Genomic DNA, 25,167 nt, shown 5'->3' with positions numbered 1-25,167 from the left:
TACGCAATACGCATGATTCGAGCTGCGTATGGCGCATGCGCAATAAGAAGCACACAGGGCCCATACCATTGCATTGCTAATGAACGCAATACAAAAGCTATCTAATATAGGCTACCAATAAAGGAAATGACGGTTTCTGTAGCTAAATAATACAGCTATCTTACAGCCCGAATATACGGGAAAACTGAATAGGCAAAGTGAAATGCAGCGTAACATCACATGAAAAAAAAAAATATATATGTTGCGATTTATCACCTATATTTAAGTATTTCTTTTTTGTTCACAGTTATTAGGCGATAGTTTTTTTGTTTTATGAAAATAATTTCACAGTTTAGTCAAGCAGGTAATTAAAAGCCATGAAGCCTGTGGCATAAATTGGAATGCAAAAAAAAAGGGACATAACCAGGGCGGTAGTCTGTCTTCCATTCAATTTGAATTAACGGTGGAATTATTTCGAATCTTAAAATCTGTACGTATATCAGCAACATTTGTCAAGACAGAGACACATTCTTAGATGCTGCAAAATAAAGGGATGACAAGTCTAAAACCCAACGTCCTTAAGGAACCGGAATACCACAAGGGACTAAATTTCTTTCTTAACTGGTCACAGGAGCCATATTAGCTTAAGCCACAGCGCTACATTAGCGCATTACTCACCATAACTCCGCTGGTGGCTTTTTTTTTCTGTGCCCTCAAGGCTAGGTAATGGAATAATTTCGTTTTATGCAGAAAGTAGAACTGCGAACATAAGTATAACCTTTTGTGAGTTCATTACAGATTCATGCTGTAATTAATACGTATAAACAGTTAAAAACGCACATATTCTTTAAAAACGAACAACGATTGGAAGAAAGAGACTAAAGTATATAAGCAGGATATCGTTTGAGAGAAAAATGAAGAAAAAACGAGTGACACTCTAACCGGAAGGCGACGCGATAACGGATATACGAAGGCATTTATTATAAGTCGGCCTAATTACCTAACACGATATTCACGCCTCTCGCTAGGCGGACGGGTGCGATTTAACGTGAAAAATAAGCGATGCCCAGAAATGCGGTTTCCACAAAAGGATAAAATGTGACTGCGGCAACGCTTAATAAAGTGCAATAATGACGCACACAACTTAAGTGGGCTGAGAGGGGAAATCATTATCATCATCATCATCATCATCATCATGCGAAGTCCTCTCCCATATTTCTCCACTTCACCCGGTTCTGTGCTAGCTGCATCCACTTGACCCCCGCGAACTTCTTAACCTCATCCGCCCACCTAACCTTCTGGCGCCCCCTGCTACGCTTTCTTAGGGGAAATAAAAGTGCCGAATTCCAGTTCAAAGCTCCCGGGAAGTGTATCTCTGTTCGCAGCAGCTTTGAACCCTTTGTGCCACATCCGATGTCACCTTTGGAAATGGGGCATGAAACTCTCGTTCAAATACGATAAGTAGGGCGTACAGAAGTCGAGAGGAAGTAGAGCATGGATATAGATTAGCTGCTTGTGATCGATATATGTGTGTGATAACTTTTCTTTCCTTCAGAAGCGAGTATTTATCACCAGTTTCAATTACAAGCTCATCGCCAAAGATTGCGCGTAAAGCTTATATGCCACTGTTCTAATTGCTATATGAAGTCAGCGTCCTAGGGAAACCAAAGTTGTGCGGATGTATCTAACAAGTAAAGATCCTCGCAAATATTTTGTGCTCAACTTCCATATTGCGGGCATGAGAAAATGCTTTGAAGCTGTTTTCACTTGCTTATTTGCTTTTGTTTTCGCTTCAAAGATCCAGTGTCAGAAGATGTCGCCTTTGAGTGCGTTTATTCCTCGGTCCGGAGATCGTAATAAGGAAATACAGCTTTAACAACGTCACAAAAATTCGCAGTCTAAGCTCTGCCCATTCTGTAGGAGTAAAACTAGCCATATTGATACGCGCCTCAAAGCATGCCATTAGAATCAAGGCATGCTAGTTTTACGGCGAGAATCTCGCTCTGCACAGAATAACTCTGCCGCGTAAACATAGAAGAATGCAGAGCATGGAAAGAGGACAAGGAAACGAAAAAGTGCAAATTTTTCTGTGTTTTATATCTGTCTTGTGATTGAAACGAAGTTGTGTTGAAAGAGTGAAAGGGACTTACCGCGTAAAGAACAGGTCTGCGCATGCCCTGTTACCGACATGGTTATTCCTTACCTCAGTTGTTTTTCTGCAAGGTTGTTTCCATCATGAACCAGTACCAATTAGCCGAACTTGCTGCTTCACTACAGTATGTTTTGACCTGCCTATATGCTCTGCCATTCTTACAATCCCCAAACCAGCAAAAATGCACACAATGTTGATCTTAAACTGCGTTGTGGGATGACAGACAACACAGGGAAGTATACCGCAACTAGGCTGCGCAGCGGTGTTGTCTTTTTCTTAGCCCCCGACCTCATCCTTGAGCGCAGTCTGCGCGATGACTTAAAAAAAAAATAGTAGCTAGATTCCTAGTACAGGCTTCATAAATGATAACAGTCCACGGGAATCATTGATATGTCAAGCAATGTGGCCCCTTCTGCATCATCAATATTCCAATTATCTCTAAATTCGGAGGAGCTCGTATTGTCGTCCCAACCGGACCTTATGACCCTCGCATGTGCGCTGTACCCCGCAAGACAACTAAGAAAAGACAGAGAAACCAATGCAAACACAGTGGGCTGTACCTATTTACTCAGTCTGTGTAGCTATTGTGGGTATGTCACAACTGCCTCACCTATTATACAGCGGAAGTTGCGGGAGCTTCTGCCTCAGATATAGAGCGAAACTCGGGGGACCCTGCCGCCCCTCTGAGCAGGATTCAACACGCTGATTGGGCAGCGACCGCACGTCCTTGACGCGGGCGCGGCGCAGCAAGCCGAGTGTATAAAATGACAGACCGCAGAACGCCCGCGCCAGTGCACTGTGTGGAAGATTCAGTCTTCCTGGCCTCTCTCGCGGCCACTCAGGGAAATCGTCTTTTGTTTAACCTGACCCGCGATCAACGCATTGTTCTCCTCATCTGTACGGCCTCCGCTACAGAACAACCCAGCCTTCGACGCCTCAATTAACAAGAAAGCCGTGAGAATTCCATTTCGCCACCGACTGTTGTTTAGTCGAAGAATATTTTCGCTTTTGTTAACCTTTACCTCGTGTGTATCAGGGTCACTTAGTGCGGTTATCCCATGGCAACCATCCTCCAAGCAGCAGGGTACAAGGCGCCAAGGCAATGCCGAAGGGACAGATGGTGCAAGAGGACCTGAATTGGAAACTAGTTGGGCGCAGTGGCACTCCCTGTTGCGTCGGCTGGGGCACAGTGGTGCCTGGTTACACTCGTCACCACAGGGCGAGGGAGGATTGGGGTTAGGGAAGATAGGCGGAAGGGTCCATGGCGTGAGCCACCGTGGCTTGAGCATTGTTGTTGTTTTCATGCCTGGTTTTAAATGTTTTTAAGTGATCATTCTGATGTATCTGACCTAGTGTGCGCTCCTTTGGGCCACTTGGCTGTTGAGGCACACTCAAATAAACATTACCTATTAGCCATCTATTTATTACTGAGCAGTGAGCATAAGGGGCCGACGTCGATTCTTGAGACTGCGGAAGCAATAAATGACCTGTAGCTTATTGGGACCTTCAAATGACGGAAACAGCTCTGGGCAAGCAAGACGCAGGGTTCGCCGGTCATTTCACGATTGTTCGATCATGTTTCTGCTTTTGTTGTTTGCTTTTTTGCTGTTGTCTTTTTTCGTAATGGCAAGTGCTTTAGGAAAGAGGAAAAGAATAGCTCTCTGGGATGGAATTTGGCGGGAAAACGAAAGAATGTGTGCGCTTCGTGTCTGGATAACAAGTTGCTGTTTTGTTTACTAGCCTCACTTAGGTTTTGCATGGACGGAAACTAAAAAGTAATTTAAAAGTAATTGGATTACTTAGTAGAAGCAATTGTAATGTAATTTCATTACTTTTGGGGAGCAGTAATGAGTAATGTCATTTAATTATTTTTCTGATATTTTCAGCAAAGTATTTAGTAATGTAATTTAATTTCTTTTCAAAAGTAATTTTGTCATGTATGATCTTTAGGCGCCTTCTCGAGTGAAGTCTCGAACTCGACTGGAGCTGTCGGTAATGAATGATCGGGGCCCTAATTCAAAAATAAAATTATTGGTAGCAATTAGTCATTGCTCCAACTTAGCAATTCGATGCAACAGTTGCGGACGATGCAACACGTTTGAGTTTATTTTGATTTAGACAAAGCTGTCTGGGTGAAGAGGGCTAAAGGTGACACGCGTGGTCACCTGACTGGGCCCTAGACACCCTGCATTCATGCAGACAGAGTTTGGAATACAGCAAGAACACAGCAAGTTTGGAGCATAGCAAGAACACAGCAAACGATTTCATGTTGCAATATATACATAGGAAAAAAAAAACACCTTTGTTACAAAACAAACAATACCCACAGATAGGTTTGTTGGACAAAAAAAACACCTTTGTTTCAAAAAAATACTACAAACAGATACATTAATTTGACAGAGCGAAAAGAAAGACATTCCAGAAGAACTTGATCTTCCTAACAGTGTATAATATGCGAACATTGCATTGCTTAACACACACCAGCTGGTTTAAACTTATTCACGTGGCATTCACTGAAGAAAATGACTAAAGAAGAAAATTTTTGCCTGTTTCCGGAAGGCAGGCAGAGAGGAACAGGTTTTCATGATATCAATCAGGTCAGGATAGAGGTTCAGGAGGTTAGGAATTTGCCAACTGAATAATTGTCTACCATAATTCATCCGGCAGTTGTTCTTGATAAAAATGGTTTTCCTAAATTCGTAATGTGGCTCATGTTTTGTATATTTGAATATGAATAGTGCTGGATTGCTTTTAAAATCTGAAAAGGTAACCTCTGACAATCGCAGCTTAAATAATGATTCAATGTCCAGAATTCGATTTGGCCTAAAATGTAATGATGTCGAGTCACGTCGTGATAGATTTTCAATAAAGCGGACACCTTTCTTATCTAATAAATAGAGGCTTTCCATATTTGTCCTCGAAGTGCTGCCCCATACAAGCAGGCAGTAATGTAGCCGCGAGTGAACAGTGCTGAAATAGAGCTGATGCCGGAGATAACGAGGCAACAGTAAACGGAACCGATTGAGCATACCAATGCATTGTGCAACACTGCGTTTATTGAAGCGAACATGACAAGACCAACTCAGGTTTTCCTGAAACTGAACGCCTAAAAATTTGATTTCTGAAACCCGTTCTAGTGGTCGCGACTGAAATATCACTTCATTACTAATATGAACAGCCTTGTTAACTGGAGTAAACACAATGTACTTTGTTTTGTCAACATTTAATGCTAACTCATTTGCAATAAGCCAATCAGATAAATTCTCAAGCCATAAATTTACATGTGGAATTAAGGAGTCTAGGTTTTCTGCTGAAAAAAATACACTTGTATCGTCGACGTTGATCAAAGAACACCGTCTAAAGTTCAAAATCTGTTTCCTGGAAGCAAACAGTGAGCTCTGTTCTCTTGAGGATGCTTGAGAGTGAGACTTTCGACGTCTACGGTATTCTTGCCAAGGCGTCTTGTTATTAGTCATATCATTAATTGAGTATGCAAAATTCTCACTTTTGGGCAATGAATGGGCTCGGCGGCAATTCAGACGTTATGCTCTGTCTCCATGTGCATCTGTCTCTGTGTGCTCTGCAGACATGGACTGCGGCGCTCCAGACCCCGTGGACAACGGCCGCGTGGTGTTGCTGCACGGGCGGACCACGTACAACGCCACAGTGGAGTACGTGTGTGACACTAACTACACGCTCGTCGGGCATCCAAGACGCATTTGCAGCACGGAGGGCCGCTGGAACGGAACGAAGCCATCTTGCCTGCGTAAGTGGGAAGGGCTTTATTCGACTATTCGCAAGATGCTCTACGAAACTGGATGCAACTCTCGAGGCAGAATAGTATACAATGGTGTATAACAGTATAGTATGGTGTGGTATGGTAGTAGTAGTGAAGACTTTATTCAAGCGCAACACTTAGGCGCCTAATACATCGATGGCCTGCTGGTTGGGAGTAAATAAAGAGTTTATCATTATCATCGCTGTTCTTCACCCTCAGTAAATGGTATGGTATTATAGGTAGTATGTTATATTAAACTACATTATAGTATAGCATCGTATAGTATAGCCTTGTATAGTATATTATAGTATTGCATCGTATAGTATAGTATATTATATTATAGTATAGTATGCTATTTTGCCATGTACACGTACATGGCAAAATTACTTTTGAAAATGAAATATGTTACGTTATGAAACGGAAGAAAATTACAATTACTTGAGTGATTGAAGTGATTGCTCCTATATTGCTTCTTGGCCTTCAAGCATATAAAATCTAAAGACTAAAATGAGAAACAGCATCTCTGAAGCGTGGCCCGCATGGAGCGTTTTTCCGGGCGATTCACCGGCGTCGACGGCAGCGGAGCGTTTTTTTTGCCGCCGGAGAGGACGATTTTGCCAAATCGTCGGGATCTGGCTGAACAGATAAAAACGCCGACGACGCGCCGACGCCGGAAGTCGGCAGTGGCAGAGGGTCAATGAAAGCCGGAGCAGCCATCACGTGATTCCGGTTGCAGTCACGCCCACTCCGGCCGAGAGAGACTCGCTAGCGAGAGCGGAAAGAACGACGGGGGTTTGGCGCTCCGACGGCGCCGAGGGTTTCGGGTTTCTCGGCCGAAACGGCCGAGCAGCAATGTAGTCTTTCGGAGTCGCTCCGAGCACGAGATGACGGCATCGGCCACCGTGCATTTCCTTTCTTTTTTTTTTTTTTTTTTCTTTTTTTTTTTTTTTTAGGGTTTTAGGTTAGAGTTCGGTGTAGGTGGGCCGTCCGCTGGGGCCACGAGTGTTTACGCTGAGCTCGGAGGTTGTTTATGAGCTGCTAGCCTTGCCAGCGGACCTCTGATACCTCCCTTGGGCTATGGCTTCTGCATATTAATCCATAGCTGTTGTAAGTGATGCCTGTGCATGTTTTCTTGACACACCTTACCCAAAAGAACGAGAGGAAACCACAACTTGAAGCTCGCGGCGACAGGGAAGACAAGATGTGCGCGACCTCGACGCACGGCCGGATGGGGGCGCGTGCGTCGCGCAACTGGGCGGCAAAAAAAAAAAAAACGCAGCTCGGCTGCTGACCATGCGGGAGTGAAATCGTCGACGCCGGCGCGGGCGTCGGGCGTGCGACGCGTTTTCGCGTGCAAAAAACGCTCCATGCGGGCCACGCTTTACAACGCGACGCGAACGTTCTTCCGTCTTCCCACTAAATTCTATCACCAACAACTATTCGCTCCATCTAATTTCCAATAGAACGCGCCATTGCAAAGATAACACAGCCGCAACAAAACTACGAAAACAGAAGCGTAGTAGAAAACTTGTCTCTTCCGCTCCGCTCCAGACACAAACGAGCAGCAAACCCAGCGCCTTGCTTCCAGTTGTCTCCACTGCGTAAAGCCGCCGAGGCAAGTTTTTCATCGCTTCGGTGCTCCACGAACCCATCTCAGCAGTATTCGTTCAGCAGTGTTCACGCCATGGGTGTTTGCGCCTGTGCCTCCACCCTGTAGCGACGAGTGTAACCAAGCACAACTCTGCCCTTAGCCGACGCAACCTAAAGAGTGCCGCTCGCGCTCTGACTAGCTGTGAACTCCATCCTCCACCATCTGTGCCTTTGGCGGCCCTTCGGTGTCGTACAATGATGCAGTGAATCCGACTATACAGGACAGCGGTCGCACAGTTTTATTCATTTCTGTATGCTCTTGCGTCTTTGCACTACACGCTTGCCGCACTTCTTTCCTGCTTTTTAAAGACACTCTATCGGGAGTAGGTTGTTTTGCCTAGGCAAATATCAGAGGAGCACATTTTGATAAAAGTAATTTTGGAATGAATTGATTTTTTTTCACTGCGAATTTATTGCCCAAATGTAATTCATTACACTGACTACATTACAGTAACTCAGTTAATGTCATGTTTGTTAGCATAGTCTCCCATACAGTGTTATATAATAAAGTATTAAAGGACCCGCATTCAATTCTATCTACAGAGATGCGTCAACGTACTATGGCATCGCAGAACCCAAGTGCGTGTCCGCGTCTTCCTCGAAGCTCTGTCGCCGCCACCGTGATGTAGCCTTAGCCCTGGCATTCAGCAGCTGACGACGTTAAATCGTCTGCCAGCACTGGGGGAAATGTAATACGCAGATATTCTATACAAACTGAATACATTGCTGCATTCTTTTTTTTACGCCACTCTGAGAAGAAACCTGAATGATAGCACGATTTTTGATGCGCGGGATGTATGAAGTCACGATCCCGACGCGGCGGCTGTGTTTAAACAGAGACGATGATGATGAATAACACCCGTGAAGGAAAAGATTCCTCCCCTTTCAGCGGGCTGGAATCCCTTGGGATTCAGCGATGTCCAGGGCCAGATGGATGATTCTTGTTTGGACTTGTTTGTTCTGGCTGATCATTAAACCCTCCCAGGACTGTCAGTGCACGTTAAAGAACCCCAGGTGGTCAAACTTTCCGGAGGCCTCCACTACGGCGTTTCTCATAGCCTTAGTCGTTTTGGGACGTTAAACCCCACAAAACCAAACCAAACCAAATTCCTGTCTGGTTCGTTTTGACTAGGGAATGTCCACACCATATGTATCATATCTGCAATTTCGTTACAGTGATTGCACCGCGGGTCCTGTATCACCGGATGCCATCTGCTTAGTGCGAGTGGGTTGGGAAAAACCCCGTCAGCAACTTTCTGCATATAACCTCTTCTTTTCGGCTTAGAATTTTGTCTGCTCGAGACAGTGTCTGTCTTTCTAATCTTTAATGATTGAGAATATCATGGTATGTTTTCAACTCTTCGCTCTTAATGGGCTCCCTGCTCGACGAGACCGCACTGGTATCCCAGTGTGTAAGTCCTCGGGCCAGTGCTTGCGCTGTCTCGTTTCCCAGCAGGCCCTCGTGGGCTGGAGTCTAGGCAAGGTTAACCAGCTCTGCCGGTGGCGGTCCGGTAGCCAGAATTTAAACCGCTTTGGCAGATATCCTGCCTGCGTTGCAGTTTCGGACAGCCGATTGGGAATCGTTTAAAATCACCCTTACATTCTGTTGTATTAGGGCCAGCGCAATGGCCCCTCCTCAGCCGCTGTTGCGTCCCTCTGTCGAATGCTGCAGCACGAGACCCGGTCCCCGTCCTCCCTGGTTGCTAGGGCTAAGAAACCCGTTCTGCATTCGTATTCTGCCGCGTCCGTGCAAACCACGTCCTGTCTGTCTGCTAGTATTTTCTGCAGAGCTTTCGCTGTTTTTTCTTCTACCCTCATGGTTTCCCGGGTGCATGTTCCTTGGAAGTGGCGAGTGGCGTCCGTGTGTTGTGCGATGTCAGCGCACGTTAATGATCCCCAGGTGGTTGAAATCACTCCGTAGCCCTCCACTACGGCTCCTCTTTCTCTCTTTACCCTTTCACTCCCACATTCCTCCCTTCCCTTACGGCGCGGTTGAGGTGTTCACAGAAAACAAGTGGGACAGTTACCGCGCCTTTCCCTTTTTATAACAATCGGTGTCCACAGAACAAGTGTGACAGATACTGCGCCTCTCCTTTCCTGGGAACCAATTATTATTATTATTGTTCTTTTTTTGTTTGTGTCTCTCAAACATAGCGCTGCATTAGGAAACAAAAAGAAATCAGCTGACAGTCTATCTGAACCAAGAGTCCACCCTCGCTTTTAAGAATTTATGGCACTTTTGACCTTGTCAAAAGTGGACAGTGCGCAAAGCACAAGCACAGTGCGAGCTACTTCCAACGCGGCTAATGCTAAGTGGCAGTCCTGACATCTATAGCTGCGTCTGATTGCGCCAAAGCATTGTAATCTGCTACTAGTAGTCGCTTACGACCTCGGAATCGCGGCCACAGTGCGATACAGTGATTGGTTTACTACGAAGATTGGATTTATCGACAATTTGCAAATCGTAATATCTCAGTATGCGCACACCGGCTGCCGTGGCAATGACACGCCGTAGCGCAGGAGACTAATCATTCTGATAGTTGTCGCCGATTGTGCAGTTTGTCATGCAAAGCACGTTTGAATTGGGTTTTTAATCTTCTAGGTGAAAAATTCGGAACTTCACTGCCATATTTGCAAGGTCATCTGTCACGGTACGGCACAGAGAGCGGCTTTGCACTGAGCAATACAAGCGTCATACCTCTTTGAGCACGTCCCACGTACCGTGGCTGTTGTCGGTCGGCAAATAGGTAAGGCAACGACAGGCCCCAACTCGAGTGCGAGTCGTGAAGCGCAGGCAAATCAAAACGCCATGGCAACTCGCTCAAAAATCAGGAAGATAAACGCCGATTTTCGATGGAGGTGAAAAGCAAGGCGCCCGCGTACTTTACTATGTCAGTGCACGTTAAAGAACCCCTGGTGGTCGAAATTTCCGGAGCCCTCCACTAAAGCGTCTCTCATAGCCGGAGTTGCTTTGGGACGTTAAAGCCTCAACCAAACAACACCAGCAAGCATTATTTACCGGCAGATGGTCAGATGTGTACACTGCATTTCAGGAAAACAGTATAAAATGCATTCATAAAACTAAAGGAGACATGTTAGAGAGCTCTAGGGGGTCGAAATTTCTGGAGCCCTCCACTTTGGCATCATAGCCTGAGTTGCTCTGCGACGTTATTGTTGTGGCTGTAGGAAGAAAGAACAGAAAATGCACGGGCCTGCTACGGGCTCTGCAGCTGAGCCACCTCCGCTGCCTGATTGATTTTATAAGGGAAAGGCGTGTTAACTCTCTAACTTGTTTTCTGTGGACACCTCAACCGCGCCGTAAGCTAAGGGAGGAAGGTGGGAGTGAAAGTGGAAGGAGAGAAAGGAGCCGTAGTGGAGGACTACGGAGTAATTTCGACCAACTGGGGATCTTTAACGTGCGCTGACATCGCACAGCACACGGACGCCTCTTCAGTTCGCCTCCATAGAGACGCAGCCGCCGAGGTCGGGTTCGAACCCGGGTACTCCGGCACAGTAGTCGGGCGTCTTTCCACTGCACCACCCCGGCGGGGCCACCTCCGCTGCCTGATTGGTTTATAAAAAAAACTGATTGATTTATAGGAAGGGAAAGGCGCGGTAACTGCCTCACTTGTTTTCTGTGGACACCTCAACCACGCCGTAAGGGAAGGGAGTGAGGTGGGATTGAAAGTGTAAAGAGAGAAAGAGGAGCCTTAGTGAAGGGCTACGGAGTAATTTCGACCACCTGGGGATCTTTAACGTGCGCTGACATCGCACAGCACACGACGCCTCTTCGTTTCGCCTCCATCGAAACGCAACCGCCGAGGTCGGGTTCGAACCCGGGTACTCCGGCACAGTAGTCGGGCGTCTTACCACTGCACCACTCCGGCGGGGCCCTCCGCTGCCTCGTGCAAACAGAAGAGAAAATAGAGAAGAAAGAAAAGGACGAGGGAGAGAAAGACGCGCGCCGCAACAACAGCCGTCGTCCACCACCTATGTGGTGCAATGACGGCTTACAAGAGATAAAAATTCGGTGGCAGGTTAGCCCCCGCTTCAAGTGGCGGTGACCAACCTGTCCCAGCCCTACCAGGGCAGTAACCCCACAAACCATCTGAAACTAAAGAGAAGGAACGCGCGGCACGTAAGAGTGGTACGTACTGCTTGCCCATTACCCACGGCAAGGCTGGTGGGCGCGCAATAGCTCGCATCGACTGGCGAAACTTCCACGTACGCCCCTTTTTTAAAACATTACACGGGAAGACCACAATGGCCGGCGCCTGGCGCGGGCGGAAGCTCTTGGCCGCCATTATGGGTCGAAACCCGACATTTACTACGTGGACGCCTCCGGCCCCCACCATGGGGGATGGTACACGGCCGCAGTTGTCCACCAGTCAAAACTGTTAACAGGTTTACATTTCGCGCCCGTGACATAACCCACGCGGAGGAGGTCGCCATTGCGCTGGCAGCTACCCGCACTGAGGGGCCTGTCGGAACGTCGAGCAAAGCTGGGCGCCATACTTAGCCTACCGACTACTTCAAAATTGCACCTATACCGGGGACCCCGCTTACCGGAAAATAGTATGGCCTTCTGCTCATATGGATCTCGAAGGGAATGAGGCTGTCGACGCCGCCGCCCGCGCGCTTTCTTTCCGGGCTTCCCATCTCGACCCCCTGGATCAGGATCTCAAATTCGAACCCGCGTATTCTTTTAAAGACATTGTGCTTTATTATCAATCTTACCATAGCCTTGACCCTCGCCCGAGTAAAGATCTATCTAAGACGGAGGAGTGGCTTCTACTCCGTCTGTATTCCAACATACTGCGGTGCCCGGCAGCACTAAAATATTCTAATCCTTCCTTCACGGGCAGGTGTCCGCACTGTGCGGAGAAGCCATCGGACATCTACCACATGGTGTGGGCTCGCCCATCCAACCCAGCTATTCCCCCTCACCCCAACCCCACTCGGGAGGACTGGGAGGCGACCCTGCTCGGCTGCTATGACCTTCAGGCCCAAAAGGCCTTGGTTGAGCGCGCCCGGGCAGCGGCCGGCGCCACTGGGATCCCGTATTAGGGACCCCGCCTAGTATCTAAGGGCTGGATATTAAAAAGTCCGGCTCATACATACCTCCACCCCTTTTAAATCAATAAACGTTTGTCACCACCACCACCACATGGCGAAACTTGCGGTACGAGGCGCTGGAACTCACGATAGTTGAAGCTTACAGGACCCCTGCCAACACTTTGCACATCCGTACATTTGTCAAGGACTTAGCTGAAAACTCTTACAGTGGCTAAATAGCGATCGTCAGAGCAAACCGCCCTCCTACCCTGCCCCCTCCCGGTCCCAGTTTTTCGCGGATGTAAAAAGAAATTCAGTTGTGATGTATGGATGCGAGAGTTGGACTGTGAAGAAGGCTGACCGACGAAGAATTGACGCGTTTGAATTGTGGTGCTGGCGGAGACTCTTGAGAGTTCCTTGGACTGCCAGATCAAATCAGTCGATATTGTCGACCATAAACCCTGACTGCTTCATTGGAGGGTCAAATTCTAAAGTTAAAGCTCAGATACTTTGGTCATCTGATGAGAAGAGAGGAGTCGCTGGAGAAAAATTTGATGGGAAAGGTTGAGGGTCGCCGGAGAAGGGGTAGGCAGCGAACGCGATGGTTAGATGGCATCCTGGAGGCGCTGCAGATAAAGTTATGTGTTGTTAGGAGGACAGTGAGAGACCGGAAGGCATGGCGTGACATGGTCTATAGGGTCACGAAGAGTCGGACACGACTGACTGAACTGAACTGAAAAAGAAATTCAATCAAAACAATTTCGGGAGAGGGGGCGGGGGGGTTCAGGCATGGTCTGAACCTAGAGATAGAGTCAATGCTACAGCGATAGACCCGGAACACTGTCTTTTCTATCTGCAGATTTTACAGGGAAGCTGTATACCTCAACCACTGTTGTTGCCCACTGTAGGAAGAAGGAAAGGAAACTGCATGGGCCGGCTACTGGCTCTGTAGCTGAGCTACCTCCGCTGCTTCGTACGGAGAGAAAAAAAAAATAGAAAAGAAAGAAAAATAAAAAGAGGGGAGAGAGAGACGTGTGTCGCAACGGCCGGCGTCCGCCACCGAAGCGGACCGCCACCGAACAGGTAGAACCACCGGTGGCAGGATAGCCCCCGTCTCAAACGGCGGAGAGTCCCAGCCCCGTAGAGCCAGAAGCAACCACCCTTCTCCTCCCTAAGTGGAGAACTCTACCGCCAAAGGAAATTTTCCTGACGTCGTAAGCTTGCAACACCAGGCCTTGGGGGAGGGGGGACCATATGGTTCAAAATTGTAGTCTAACGCTCATCACCCGAGGTTCGTACCGCTGTTAAAAGGTGTGTTGGGTTAATGCACCGGAACTGCTTGTCGTCGAGCTTAATCATAATAATTGCGTGTGAGAGAGTCGTACCGACGACCTCTGGTCATTGAAATCGTAACGGGGGTGTAATTCCCGGGCTCGTGGCGATAAATTGTTAAACTGGTTTAGAGGAAAGGAAAGGCGCATGTATCTGTCACCCTTCTCAGTGGACAATTGAACCGGACAGTAAGGAAAGGAGCGAGGTGGGAGTCAAAGAAAAAGAGGTCCTGTACTGGAGGGCTCGGGAATTTGTGTCAAAGTAGCGTGGACGCCAATATAGCCCCAGGAAAGTGCAAACAGTGCGGACGTCAGAAGAGCACAAAATTGGAAACGGGGTTAGAACTGCCAGTTTTGTGTCGAATTAGATTAGGAACGGGCAATTAACACCGATTAATGCTTAACGTCACCGAAAAAGGTATAATTATTGCTGTATACCTCTAACGTTCAAGGAAATTTTCGCGTCGTTGTCTTAAGCAAAAAACAAACAGCAGGCCTTCGAAAGGGGTGGACGTCATCTGAAGCCCTCGGGTGCAGTATAAACCGCATCATGTATGATAACGATGCCTAAAAACAATGCCAAGCACGTTCCCGTTGCTTTTCCCCGCGGGCTTAACCAACCGGGAGACGGGAGATCGGGAACAGACGCGCCTGTCGAGGCGCCGCGCACATACGCGGAGATAAACTTTTATCGCGAGCTAAGATGCACGTACCCCGCCCCTCACCCCGACCTCGACCGGGCGCAAGCCATGACACTCAGACGCCTACAAACAAAGGCCATTGTTAGCCCCTACCGATTATCGTTATTTACGAACGGAGAATTCAACCCTGCATGCCGGCACTGCGGTGACGAGACGCAGGCCACTCAAGACCATATACTGTGGGAATGCGCCAGCAATCCTCCTCCAAAGACACTCTTGTCAGCTCCCTCAGTGGAGGAATGGGACAAGTTGTTGGCCAGCCCAAGAAAAACTACGCAACTGGCCCTCGTCACCCGAGCTCAAGAGGTCGCTCCCGACTGGAGGCCACCCTAGACTCGCCCCAGCCCGAAATAATTCCTTTCATTTTGTGGCAATAAAAGTTGTTACCACCTCTCCCCGCGTGTGTTCACCGGTAAAGATTACGGTTGCGTAATCTACTCCAAGTGGAAAAGTACCTATCTGCATAGAAATCACGCTTGCATTTCTCCTTCATTGAAATGCTACCGTCGCGGCCGGGATCGAACTCGAATCTACCGGGGCAGTAGTCGTGGGATTTGACCGCTGAGCCACCGCAGAGAGGCGCAAAACAAATACGACAATGATGTAAACTTTGCTTCATACATTGGCAGTGCTATGGTGCAAGTGGACACGTGGCCAGATAAAAGACAGAGCTCGGTTGGCGATTCTTGGAGTATTATGTCCGAACACATGGCCGAAATGAATCTCCGGTTACTGCCAAGGGCAATCGGGACGGGCCACGACGGGCAAACCTTTTCTTCTTCCTGTGTTTTATTTTGCTGCTGCCATGCGCAACTACGATGAGCAGCTAAAATTTTGTTGTTTGGTGTGGTGTGGTGTGGTGTGGTGAGTGAATGAGTGAGTGAGTGACTAAGTGAGTAGGTGGGTGGGTGGGTGGGTGAGTGAGTGAGTAGTCTTTATTATTTAGTGGTGGTGGTGAAAACGTTTAATAAAAATAGAGTTACATGAAGGTTGCTCTGGGGTCAGGCTTAGTGCCATTCCCCTCACAAATACTAGGTAGAGTCCTAGTACGGGATCCCAGTGGCTTCCGCTGCCGTCATTGCTCGTTTGATCAAGGCCTTTTGGGCTTTCAGGTCGGAGCAGGTGAGTAGGATCGCCTCCCACTCCTCCCGGGTGGTGTTTGGGTTAAGTGCAAAGGCAGGGTTGGAGGGACACGCCCACACCATGTGGAAAAAGGTCCGAGGACATTTCCCCGCATCCGCGCAGTGCGGGCACTCCCCGGAGAAGGCACTGTCAAAGTGTTTAAGTGAAGCCGGGCACATCATGTTGTTTGTAAGGAGGCGAAGAAACACGCGTTCCTCCGCTCTTGTTAACCCTTTACACGGGTGGGGGCAAACATTGTGTCTGTTTTGGTACAGCTGCGTAATTTCTCTGAAAGTGTAGGCTGGTGTAAATTATTCTGAGGAGGAAGGAGACGAGGTTGCCCAGTTAGAAAGCGCGCGGGCGGCGACATCTGCTGCCTCGTTTCCTCCTAGCCCCGAATGGGCCGGAGCCCAGGCTATGAAGCGGCGGGATGGACTTTCCACGTACGAGTTGTTTTTTAGCAGCCGGTAGGCTTGGTACCGGACCCAGCCCTGTTGGAAGTTGCTACATATCCCTCGTGAGTCCGTTGACACATGTACACCCCTGATGGGGCTGGGACAGGTAGATCACCGCCGCTTGCGGCGGGGGCTAGCCTGCCACAGAATGTTTATCTGTTGTAGGCCGTCATTGCACTCGCCACCGTTTCGGTGGTGGACGACGGCCGTTGTTGCGGCGCGCATCTTTCTCTCTGTCTTCCTTTTCTTTATTTTCTCTTCTGTCTGCACGAGGCAGCGGAGGTGGCTCAGCTCAAAGAGCCAGTAGCAGGCTGGTGCATTTTCTTTTCCTTCTTCCTACAGCCACAACAACAACAGAGTCCTTTATGATTGTTTTGAAATCAGAGTAAGTTGCTGCTACTGCGATGGCGACCTCCTCTGCCTGTATTACGTTTCGGGCTTTAAATGTGAGCCCGTTTACCGTTTTGGACTTGTGGATCACTGCCACCGTGTACTACCCGCCTTGGTGCGGGTCGGACGCGTCCACACAGTGCACTACAGGTTTCCCTTAGTAGTGGTGAGCTAAGGCCTCTGCCCTGGCCATGCGTCTACCCTCGTGGTCGTCGTTGGACATGTTAGTGGAGAGTAGTTTTACGTGCAGGGCGTATCGCCACTCCTGGGGATGCCTTACTCTTTCAGTCACAGTCGTGTGTTGTATGTATGGGTTAATAGGTGACGCTTCGACGGCGTCTGCGATAATCGCGTGTATTGGCTCGTGAGGTGGGCTTCTCTCAGCTCCTTGAAAGAGTTCGTCATACCCAGAGTTTGGAGTCTCAGGTTCGAAGCGGTTATAGGGAGGTCGAGGGCCTTGTTCGCTATTTTGCGCGTGATCACCTCAATGGTGTTCTCGTCGTGTTTCTTGAGGTGGAGATAGGGGGTCGAGTACAGGATTCTGCTTGTTACAAAGGCCAGTCGTAGAGCATCCTTGCTTCTCAGTCTCCCTTTCTTGTTTGAGACTCTGCGGACCATTCGACCCACCTGGACTCCTACCTTTTTTAGCTTGTCGAGCGTGGTCGTCGCTAGCTTACGCTGGTGATTGAAAAGACCCATTACTCTAATTTCCTCTCTCTCGGGTATTGGTTCTGATCCAAGCCGCAATTCTATCTTGTCTGTGTATTTTTTGGAGGGACGAATATGGACGAATTCGGATTTTTTTTGGTGAGCAATGAAGGCCGCATATTTTCGCGTACTCATTCACAGCGGTGGCTGCCTCCTGCCAGCTGGCCTCCATTTCTCCAAAGAGCCCTGCGTGGCCCATACGGAGATGTCGTCCACGTACAGCGCGTACTGCACACCCGAGACTTTCTCCAGGTGGACCGGGAGATTTTTCATTGCCATGTTGAAAACTATAGCGGGGATAGCACCGTTCCCTGTGGTGTACCTCTCGTGCCTAATAGAAAGGGACCGTGTTCTGCGTTATGGATCCTCACGTAAGCCTGTCTGTCTGAGAGGAAGCGTTTTATATAATCGAACGCGATCTTTCCACACCCAATCTCCGAAGGTGTGTCAGGATGGCCTCGTGCGTCACATTATCGAAGGCTCCCTTCAGATCTAGGGCCAGCACTATGTTATCCTCGTTCGGATGCTCTATCGGATTTAATATCTCTCTGCTAAGCTGTAGCAGGACGTCCCGAGCCGATTTATCTGGCCTGAAGCCATACATCGAGTCGGCGAAAACTCGCTTATTTTCTAGATAATCGGAAAGTCTGTCTCTAACCATTGTTTCCATCAGTTTGCCCACGCACGATGGGAGAAAAATGGGCCTGAGGTTGTCCGTAATTATGGCTTTGCCTGCCTTTGGGATGAGAGTTATGAGTGCATTCGGTGGGAAGAGGAACTTCGCCCATCCAGATCAAATTGAAGTGTTCTAGCAGGGATTGGTACGCGTGGTCTGGTAGGTTTGCTAGGAGTTTTACCGTGATCCCATTCCTTCCTGGCGCGGTCCCGCGTTTCATTCTCGCTAGGGCTGCCTTGAGCTCGTATAGTTTGGAAGGTTCATCTAGATCAACATTTTCGTCTCCACTGTGCCTGTAAGCTTCTCTCCTTGGGTCTTGGGTCGTGCTCAAGCACTGGTCTCGGAGCTTCAGGTCTAGCTGGGCCGTGGCCGTATTTCCTTGGAATGCGTGTATTGCTCTCTGCAGGTGTTTCTGCGACTCGGTGCGCGTCTGGTTTGGATCTATGAGAGCTCGGAAGAGACACTATGTGTTTTTGCCAGACATCTGCCTAGCTGTCGCGTTGCAACTCTACTCAGCGTCCGCGAGCTGCGCCGCGTATTCTGCCGCCTCTTTTGGTATCGCCGTGATCCGGGTTTTTAGCTTGCGGTTATGTTTCTGCCGGCGCCATCTTTTAACCATGCTGCGTCTGTCTTCCCAGAGGTGGAGGAGGTGGGTGTCCGCATCCGTCACCGCTTTAGAGAACTTTACCCGCGTTTCCGTCGAACGGAGACTGGTCAGCAGCTGTTTGGTCCAGGCTTGGTATCCCTGTTCCTGGATAGAACTAACATTATATTCTTTTCTGAATTTTGCCCAGTCCGGCATCCTAGTCCGCCCCGTCAGTCTGGTAAGGGGCTGAGTGCGGATCGTTATGTTGATTACATAGTGGTCGCTACCGAGTGTTTCCTCCGTATTCGTCCACTCGACTCGCCTCGCGATTTTTGAAAAAGTTAAGTCCGGACAAGTGTCCCTCTGCGCCGAGTTCCCAATTCGCGTGGGGTACGCCGGGTCGGTGTGTAGCTCTAGGCCTATTGTGGGCGCTGCCTCCACTAGCTTCCGTCCTCGTATGTCCTCTCGGTTGTAGCCCCATGTAAGGCTCTGCGCGTTGAAATCTCCTAACACTATTAACGGATCTCGTCCCGCTTCCCTGATAGCCCTGCTCAGGAGTGTGGAGAAGGTTACATTTTTTGCTTTAGGTTGGCAGTACACGTTCAGGATGTTGATGGGGGATCATACTTTTTTATGGGCAGGAGAGTAACCATCACGTATAATAAGGTAGGCATGTTAGGGGGTCGAGTTGGAACGTTTTGTAGTTTGTGAGGCTCGCGTTCCCGCCTGGCTCCTGTACGGCCACCACTGCCGGAGTATGCACGTACGTGGAAGGGTGCATCCTAAGGTCCGCTCTCTTAGTCTTTGATTCAAAGCCTCGACTATTCCATTGTGTTAAAATTGTAGGACTCTCCTGAGTTCGTCCCCCCATGTTGTGCCTGGAGATTGTTATTCTGGAGGGGGAGCTGCTGCAGCTTGTCACCCTGACTGATCACCCCATGCATCTTGTGAGTTATGGGATTCGTGGGTCTCCTTGTGTTAGAATACTTGCGAACCGTCATCGCTTTCGCTATCTGTCGTGATACTATGGAGGGAATGGATTCTTGTATCTTCCTCCTCATTGCTTCTAGTTTGCTTTCCATGCTAGGCTCTGCGTCGCTTTCCATTGCCTCCTCTTGCTGAGGCGGTTGGGATTTAGTTAGTGCAGTTTCTAGTTTTCTGGTTAGCAGCTCTATCTTCACTTTTAGGGCTGCTATCTGTTTTCTTAATTCAAACTCTACGAAGTTGGGTGTAGGTGGAGAGGCAGTATTGGGAGGAGGACGGGCGACCCCACTCACCTGCTGCTTCCTGTTCTTGACCATGCTGGCCCAGTTCCTCTCTTGATATTTCTTTTAGAATTTGGCTCCATGTTAATCGAAGGGGGCGGGAGATTCCCGCTCCCTTATTTCTTTTTCTTGTTTTTCTTATTCTTGTTACTGGAGTGTTCCTGCTCGTTTCTTCGGATTTTCGCACTGCAGGACGTGGCGTGTTCGCCGCCACATACCGCACATTTCGGATTGCAATCGTGAGGGGCCCGCACTCCCTCTAAAAACGGAGCTTGCGTTCCGCAGAGGCCGCAGTTTTCTTGCCTCGGTGTCGGGCAGCTGTCTGCCCCATGTCCCACCGAGACACACAGGTTACACGCTGGTATGGTGCGACGGTAAGTGGCTACTGGTATAACTTGCGCGTTGTACAGCACAGCTGCTTGTACTTCCCTTCGAAGATGACCCTTGCTTTGTTCGAAGTGCTGAACTTTCGGATGTCCAGGATTTTTGCTCTCTTTGCGAAAACCTCTCACCTTCCCTCGCAGGGATTCGGTGGTCTCCGGTTTGGCCACTGTGATGACTCCGTGTACCACGTTGTCCTCACTTTGCTTTACGTGTCCACTCAGATAGAGGTCTTGCCCTTGCTTTCGGATTGCAAAGTTGCCGACCAGTCCGTCTGCCGCGTGGATGCTCGACGTGCCCACGATGATCAGGTTTCGGTCCGGGGACACTGTGAAGTAAAAATTGTCTGCTTCGGTCTCCCCGACTTGCTGTCGTATATATGGCTAGGCCCAATTCGCCGTGTTGTAAGTTCAGGTTTGTGGCCGTTAGTGGTTTGATGATTAGCACCACGTCGTCTGGTCTAAATCTGCACAGAAACTAGGGCTTCCATGCAGCTCTGACTTGCCTTGGGCCTCCGGTTGCGCGCTCACCGGCTTCTGAGTCGGGTTGCGCGTGGCGGCCTCCGTGTGCGGACGTGGCCTTCCTTTGCGCGCTGGCATGGAGTTTCTGGGTTCGCTTTTCAAAAGCCCGGACCACATTTTCATTGCAGGCGTGCTCTCGGCTGGTCTGCGGCAAGGTTATCCATGCCATGCCTTCCAGGTTGTAGCCGCGTTGCTGGTTGGCGTCTGCCATGTTCGCAGGGAGCGGCCTTCCCGCCGGCGGGGCGAGAAAGTGCTCCAAAAAGTCGAAAACATGGTACACCGGGTTGAGAGTGGTCTCCCTGCGTTCCGGATCACTTGATGGCCCTTCAAGGTCCAATAGTTTGGAATTCGACGGGTTGTTCGACCGCTACGGTCGAAAATCGCCGGAGCCGATGTTCCATGTGTCCGCTCGCTACGCGCGCTAGCAGCGCCCTCCTTATTCAGTGGAGCTTGTGCCAATTTGCTTGTGCGGTGAACTGTTGGTCTTTCATTTCTTCTGTTTCTTTTTTAAAATACAATGGTGGGGCCCTGAAGTAGACGAGCTAGTTGAAAGTGCGAGAGAAGACGACACACTCTACTCAGCGTACTTTTTTTCTGAGCGCACCAAACAGAAGACACAAATAAATATATAAAGGTAATCTAAACTCAAGAGGAAAGACACAGAAGCGCAGGAAAGGAAGCGGCTTCACGATTCGAAGCTACGAGAACTAAGTATTTGGACCTTATGAACGTAGGTATCGAGCTTTCATTGTGCGACCATTTTATCTTCTTTGCGTACGTGAAGCATATAGAATCGAGCAAAGGACCTCTTTTAGTTCGAAGACACTCGTCCCCTCACCACCACCGACAAACAATCTTGTCCGATCCTGTTCGTGCCATTGCTCTGATTGGCTAAGCGGCTTCGTGAGGTAACAACCACGTGGCCTCGGGCCAGCAATTCAGAAACCCCACTATAGCGGCTCAAACACATGAGTCTTTCCGTCGGTTCTTTCACGTTCGCCAACCAACAGAGAGAGTAATGGAGCTTATGACTGAGCACTGACTGACTACGACCTTTTGTAGTGCTTCCACGCTAAAAACAGGAAAACAAGAACTTCGGAGCAGATTTGAGCTGGTCGGCTTTGATTTACACCCGAGTATCCGGGTTAAAAACTACACTAAAACTTCTTCAATGGCGCCAATTTTGTTTTAAGGTATGGTATTTATTATATTTGAACATCCGATGTACATGACCAATGTACATATTATTAGGAAAAAAGCATAAGTTAACACGGTGCGTAATAGGACATACCAAGTCAACAAAGTTCTAAGCAAGAAGCAACGCAGAGCACATCAATAAGAGTGAGTGCACTGAGCCACCGCGCCTTGCGCTTTCGCTTGTCATAATCAGGTTTACGTATCCATCATTTGACGAGGTGGGTTCCAGACAGCGCTATATTAGAGCTAAGCTTGCGGCCTCCTATATCAAGCCTGCCCATGCACAGCAGCTGATCGCGGAGGTGACGGTTAAACCTCGGCCATTTGAAGCAACAGCTCCCCACATGTACGGCTGAAACTGTAACTTCCCGCGCTTTTGCGCTATATTCAGATTAAAAAATTTAACCCTAAAAACCTTTCCTCGCTTAACTTACTCTTCTTTGAATTCATTGAGTTTATGCATTTCTCGTGAACAAACAGTTTGAAAACCTCATCCTAAGCTCTGAACGACCTTTTTTTTTTGTGTGTGCTCATTACGGCTGCCTGATCAAGTGTATTCTGTACTGGATCGTATACTAGCCCCGCGGCTATCGGTCCAAATATTCTTTATGTATTTCGTTGCATACAAATAAACATCGCTTTGATTGATTCATTAATTGATTGATTGATTGAAAGGAAAGGTATTTTTATGAACACAGTGTTTTTGCTCCGCTTGAAGAGCTGGAAATGACACAGTAGTGCACATTACAGCGAACTAACAGCCTAACAATCGGCGTTATACAGTGTCAGAGGTTGGTTCAATTTCACATGATAGCAAGGGCAAGACGAGGCGCTCTGTTTGTCTTTCGTCTTTTCTCAGCGCTACAGTTCGTCACTATTGTTGTCCCTGAAGGCATTGGCATGTTGGTTATATCCTTCTAGTTTTAGCTATTTATCCTGTTAACATGCGGGCCCAACACTTCTATAGACGGTAGGTGCTTATGAGTAGCGTGAAGCAAATTATGTAAGAAATTTCTAATCGCTCTTGCATATATTTGTACATTTTAAATGCAATTCGAACGAAGAAATCTTTCCCTATATCTTACGAAAAAAAAACATCTATCGGTGATAAAACTATAAACACTAGCAGCTTGCAAATCATAAACGTAGAACTGAAACTAGGGCCAGTTGACCAAAACGCGCAAACAGAATGCCATGTATACAAAAGACATGACAGAAACGTTGAGGCTGGAATGAACAGGATACGAGAGCCACATGTGGTCTAATAATTGAGCACTTTCTCCTCCCTCTGTCTGCCGCAGAGAGCTACTGCCCGCTGCTCTCTCCGGTGCCGAGCTCCATTCTGGATGTGCAAGGTCGGCGATTCGGTGACCGGGCTCACTACAAGTGCGACTCCGGGCACAAGCTCATCGGAAACGACACCCGCTACTGCGAACTGGGAGGCACGTGGAGCGGCGACGAACCGACGTGCAAGTGTGAGTACTTAGGAACTCGTTGTTCAGATACGCCTCCCAACCTCTTCCCCTCAGTCATCTCAGTGAACGTCGTTCCTGCGTTTTTTCAATGATTTGTTTACATGCAGATGTTCAGATGTTGTGACCAGTTTTCCGTCTACGGGGGCAAAATGCATTGCGCCTGATGGCCTAATAAAGTGCGAAAGGCGGCACAAAATGTCCTGCTGGAGAACAGCCGAAACGAAATTGCTTCGCCTAGTGTGCTTTCGTGTCTACGTTCCTTTCGAAATTATAGCCTATTCCTGAACCTGATGGACCAAGCGGCAAGAGTTTCGACCTAATTGCCAGTCGTGCAGAGTAATGATAGAATAACGACAATAGATGAAATTTATTCGTCCGCATTCAGTGCCTGAAGCGCATGGCGTATTCACGGTACTGTCATCAGCAATAAGGCTAAAGCTATAGCTTTTGAGACACACAGCATACGACAGCAGATATTTGTACTGCGGATATCTGATCGCCGTGGAAATGCCTTTTCTGGCAGCTTGAGTGAAATTGTGTAGGAATTAAGGTGAAAGCTGCGGAAGCAGCCTCCATCGCGAACAGGCCGGATGAGAAGAGAACGGTGGACAACAGCACTTAATAGTTTGGCCACCCATCTTTGTTCAGAGCTTACCGTTGGAAACACAACTGTGGGAACGGTAAAAGCGTTTCACGGCTGGCACACGCCGGTCTTCAGGAATATATGCATGGTTTAAGATGTATTCCTTCGCTGAACCCACCACGACCAGCCAGTTTGAACGACTATTCAGGCTGCAAAGGTGGTTCTTGCACAAAGCGCGCATGCCGTCTAGATAGCTTCAGTGGACCTTCAAAGCAGCATCAGCTTTACAGCCGTTGTCATTGTAAAGAGAAATACACCTGTCGCTCATGACGGTTTTCTTTTTGGTTTGTTTTATTTATTAACGCGAAAGTGTTACTTCGCTATGTTCACAGATTTCTGTCCGCAGACCATGTCCGCAGACCGCGTCCGCAAAATCGTGTCCGCAGCAGTTGCGGGTAATTGAGACGTGGTAGAGGTTAATGAGTGACGTCAAACGATAGAGGCTGATGTAATGTTGCTGCAGAATAAATAATTAGGCCAATAAGGTAATTAGGTAAATATTTAGAATAACTGGTTCACAGGAAAGGAGAGGCGCAGTATCTGCCACACTTGTTCTGTGGACTCAACAAACCAAACCAAACCAAGTGAAGGGAGGAAGGTGGGAGTGAAAGCGGAAAAAGAGAAACGGGTGCTGTAGTGGATATGACGCCAAGGATGTGACGTCACGCAACCGCAAGTAGAGCCAAAAAACGGGCATAGGAAGGAATTGGCACGCAGTTTGAAAGTACCAAAGGCTATAAGGGTAAACAAGAAGTGAATTAATGTGAGGTATAGGACGTGACGTCACGCAACCGGAAGTAGAGCCGAAAAATGTGATAGGAAGGAATTGGCGCGCAATTTGAAAGTACCACAGACTAAAATGGGCAAACAAGAAGTGAATTAAGCTACTATCAGCAACCAACAGCAGAACCCGTGCTTTCGCATTACACCAATTTAAATTCTGCTGTGCTCTTTAAATTTTATTCCCAAAGCAGTACTGCTAGCACTTCTAGCCTTTGGCGTGTCGTGGCGCCTCCATACATGACCTTTCACGTGACCGTGTGACGTCACGCCAGACAGAGAAACGGGGCCCCAGCTCGCGCCATCAAATGGTGGCGGTGAG

General features: G+C 48.4%; 1 protein-coding gene across 1 annotated transcript in view; it reads left to right on the top strand.

Annotated features, from left to right (window-relative positions):
* Nucleotides 1-25,167, top strand: part of LOC146178096 (P-selectin-like) — a 342,299-nt gene that overhangs the window by 255,232 nt on the left and 61,900 nt on the right. The window contains exons 11-12 of the mRNA XM_084577931.1: nt 5,718-5,897; nt 23,249-23,422. Of these exons, the coding sequence (XP_084434057.1) occupies nt 5,718-5,897; nt 23,249-23,422 (354 nt within the window). The remainder of the gene's footprint in view (nt 1-5,717; nt 5,898-23,248; nt 23,423-25,167) is intronic.

This window comes from Amblyomma maculatum, chromosome 9, assembly GCF_055883805.1.
Source record: "Amblyomma maculatum isolate TAMU_Amacu chromosome 9, ASM5588380v1, whole genome shotgun sequence".
NCBI lineage: Eukaryota > Metazoa > Arthropoda > Arachnida > Ixodida > Ixodidae > Amblyomma > Amblyomma maculatum.
This window is presented reverse-complemented; position numbering and strand designations above follow the sequence as displayed.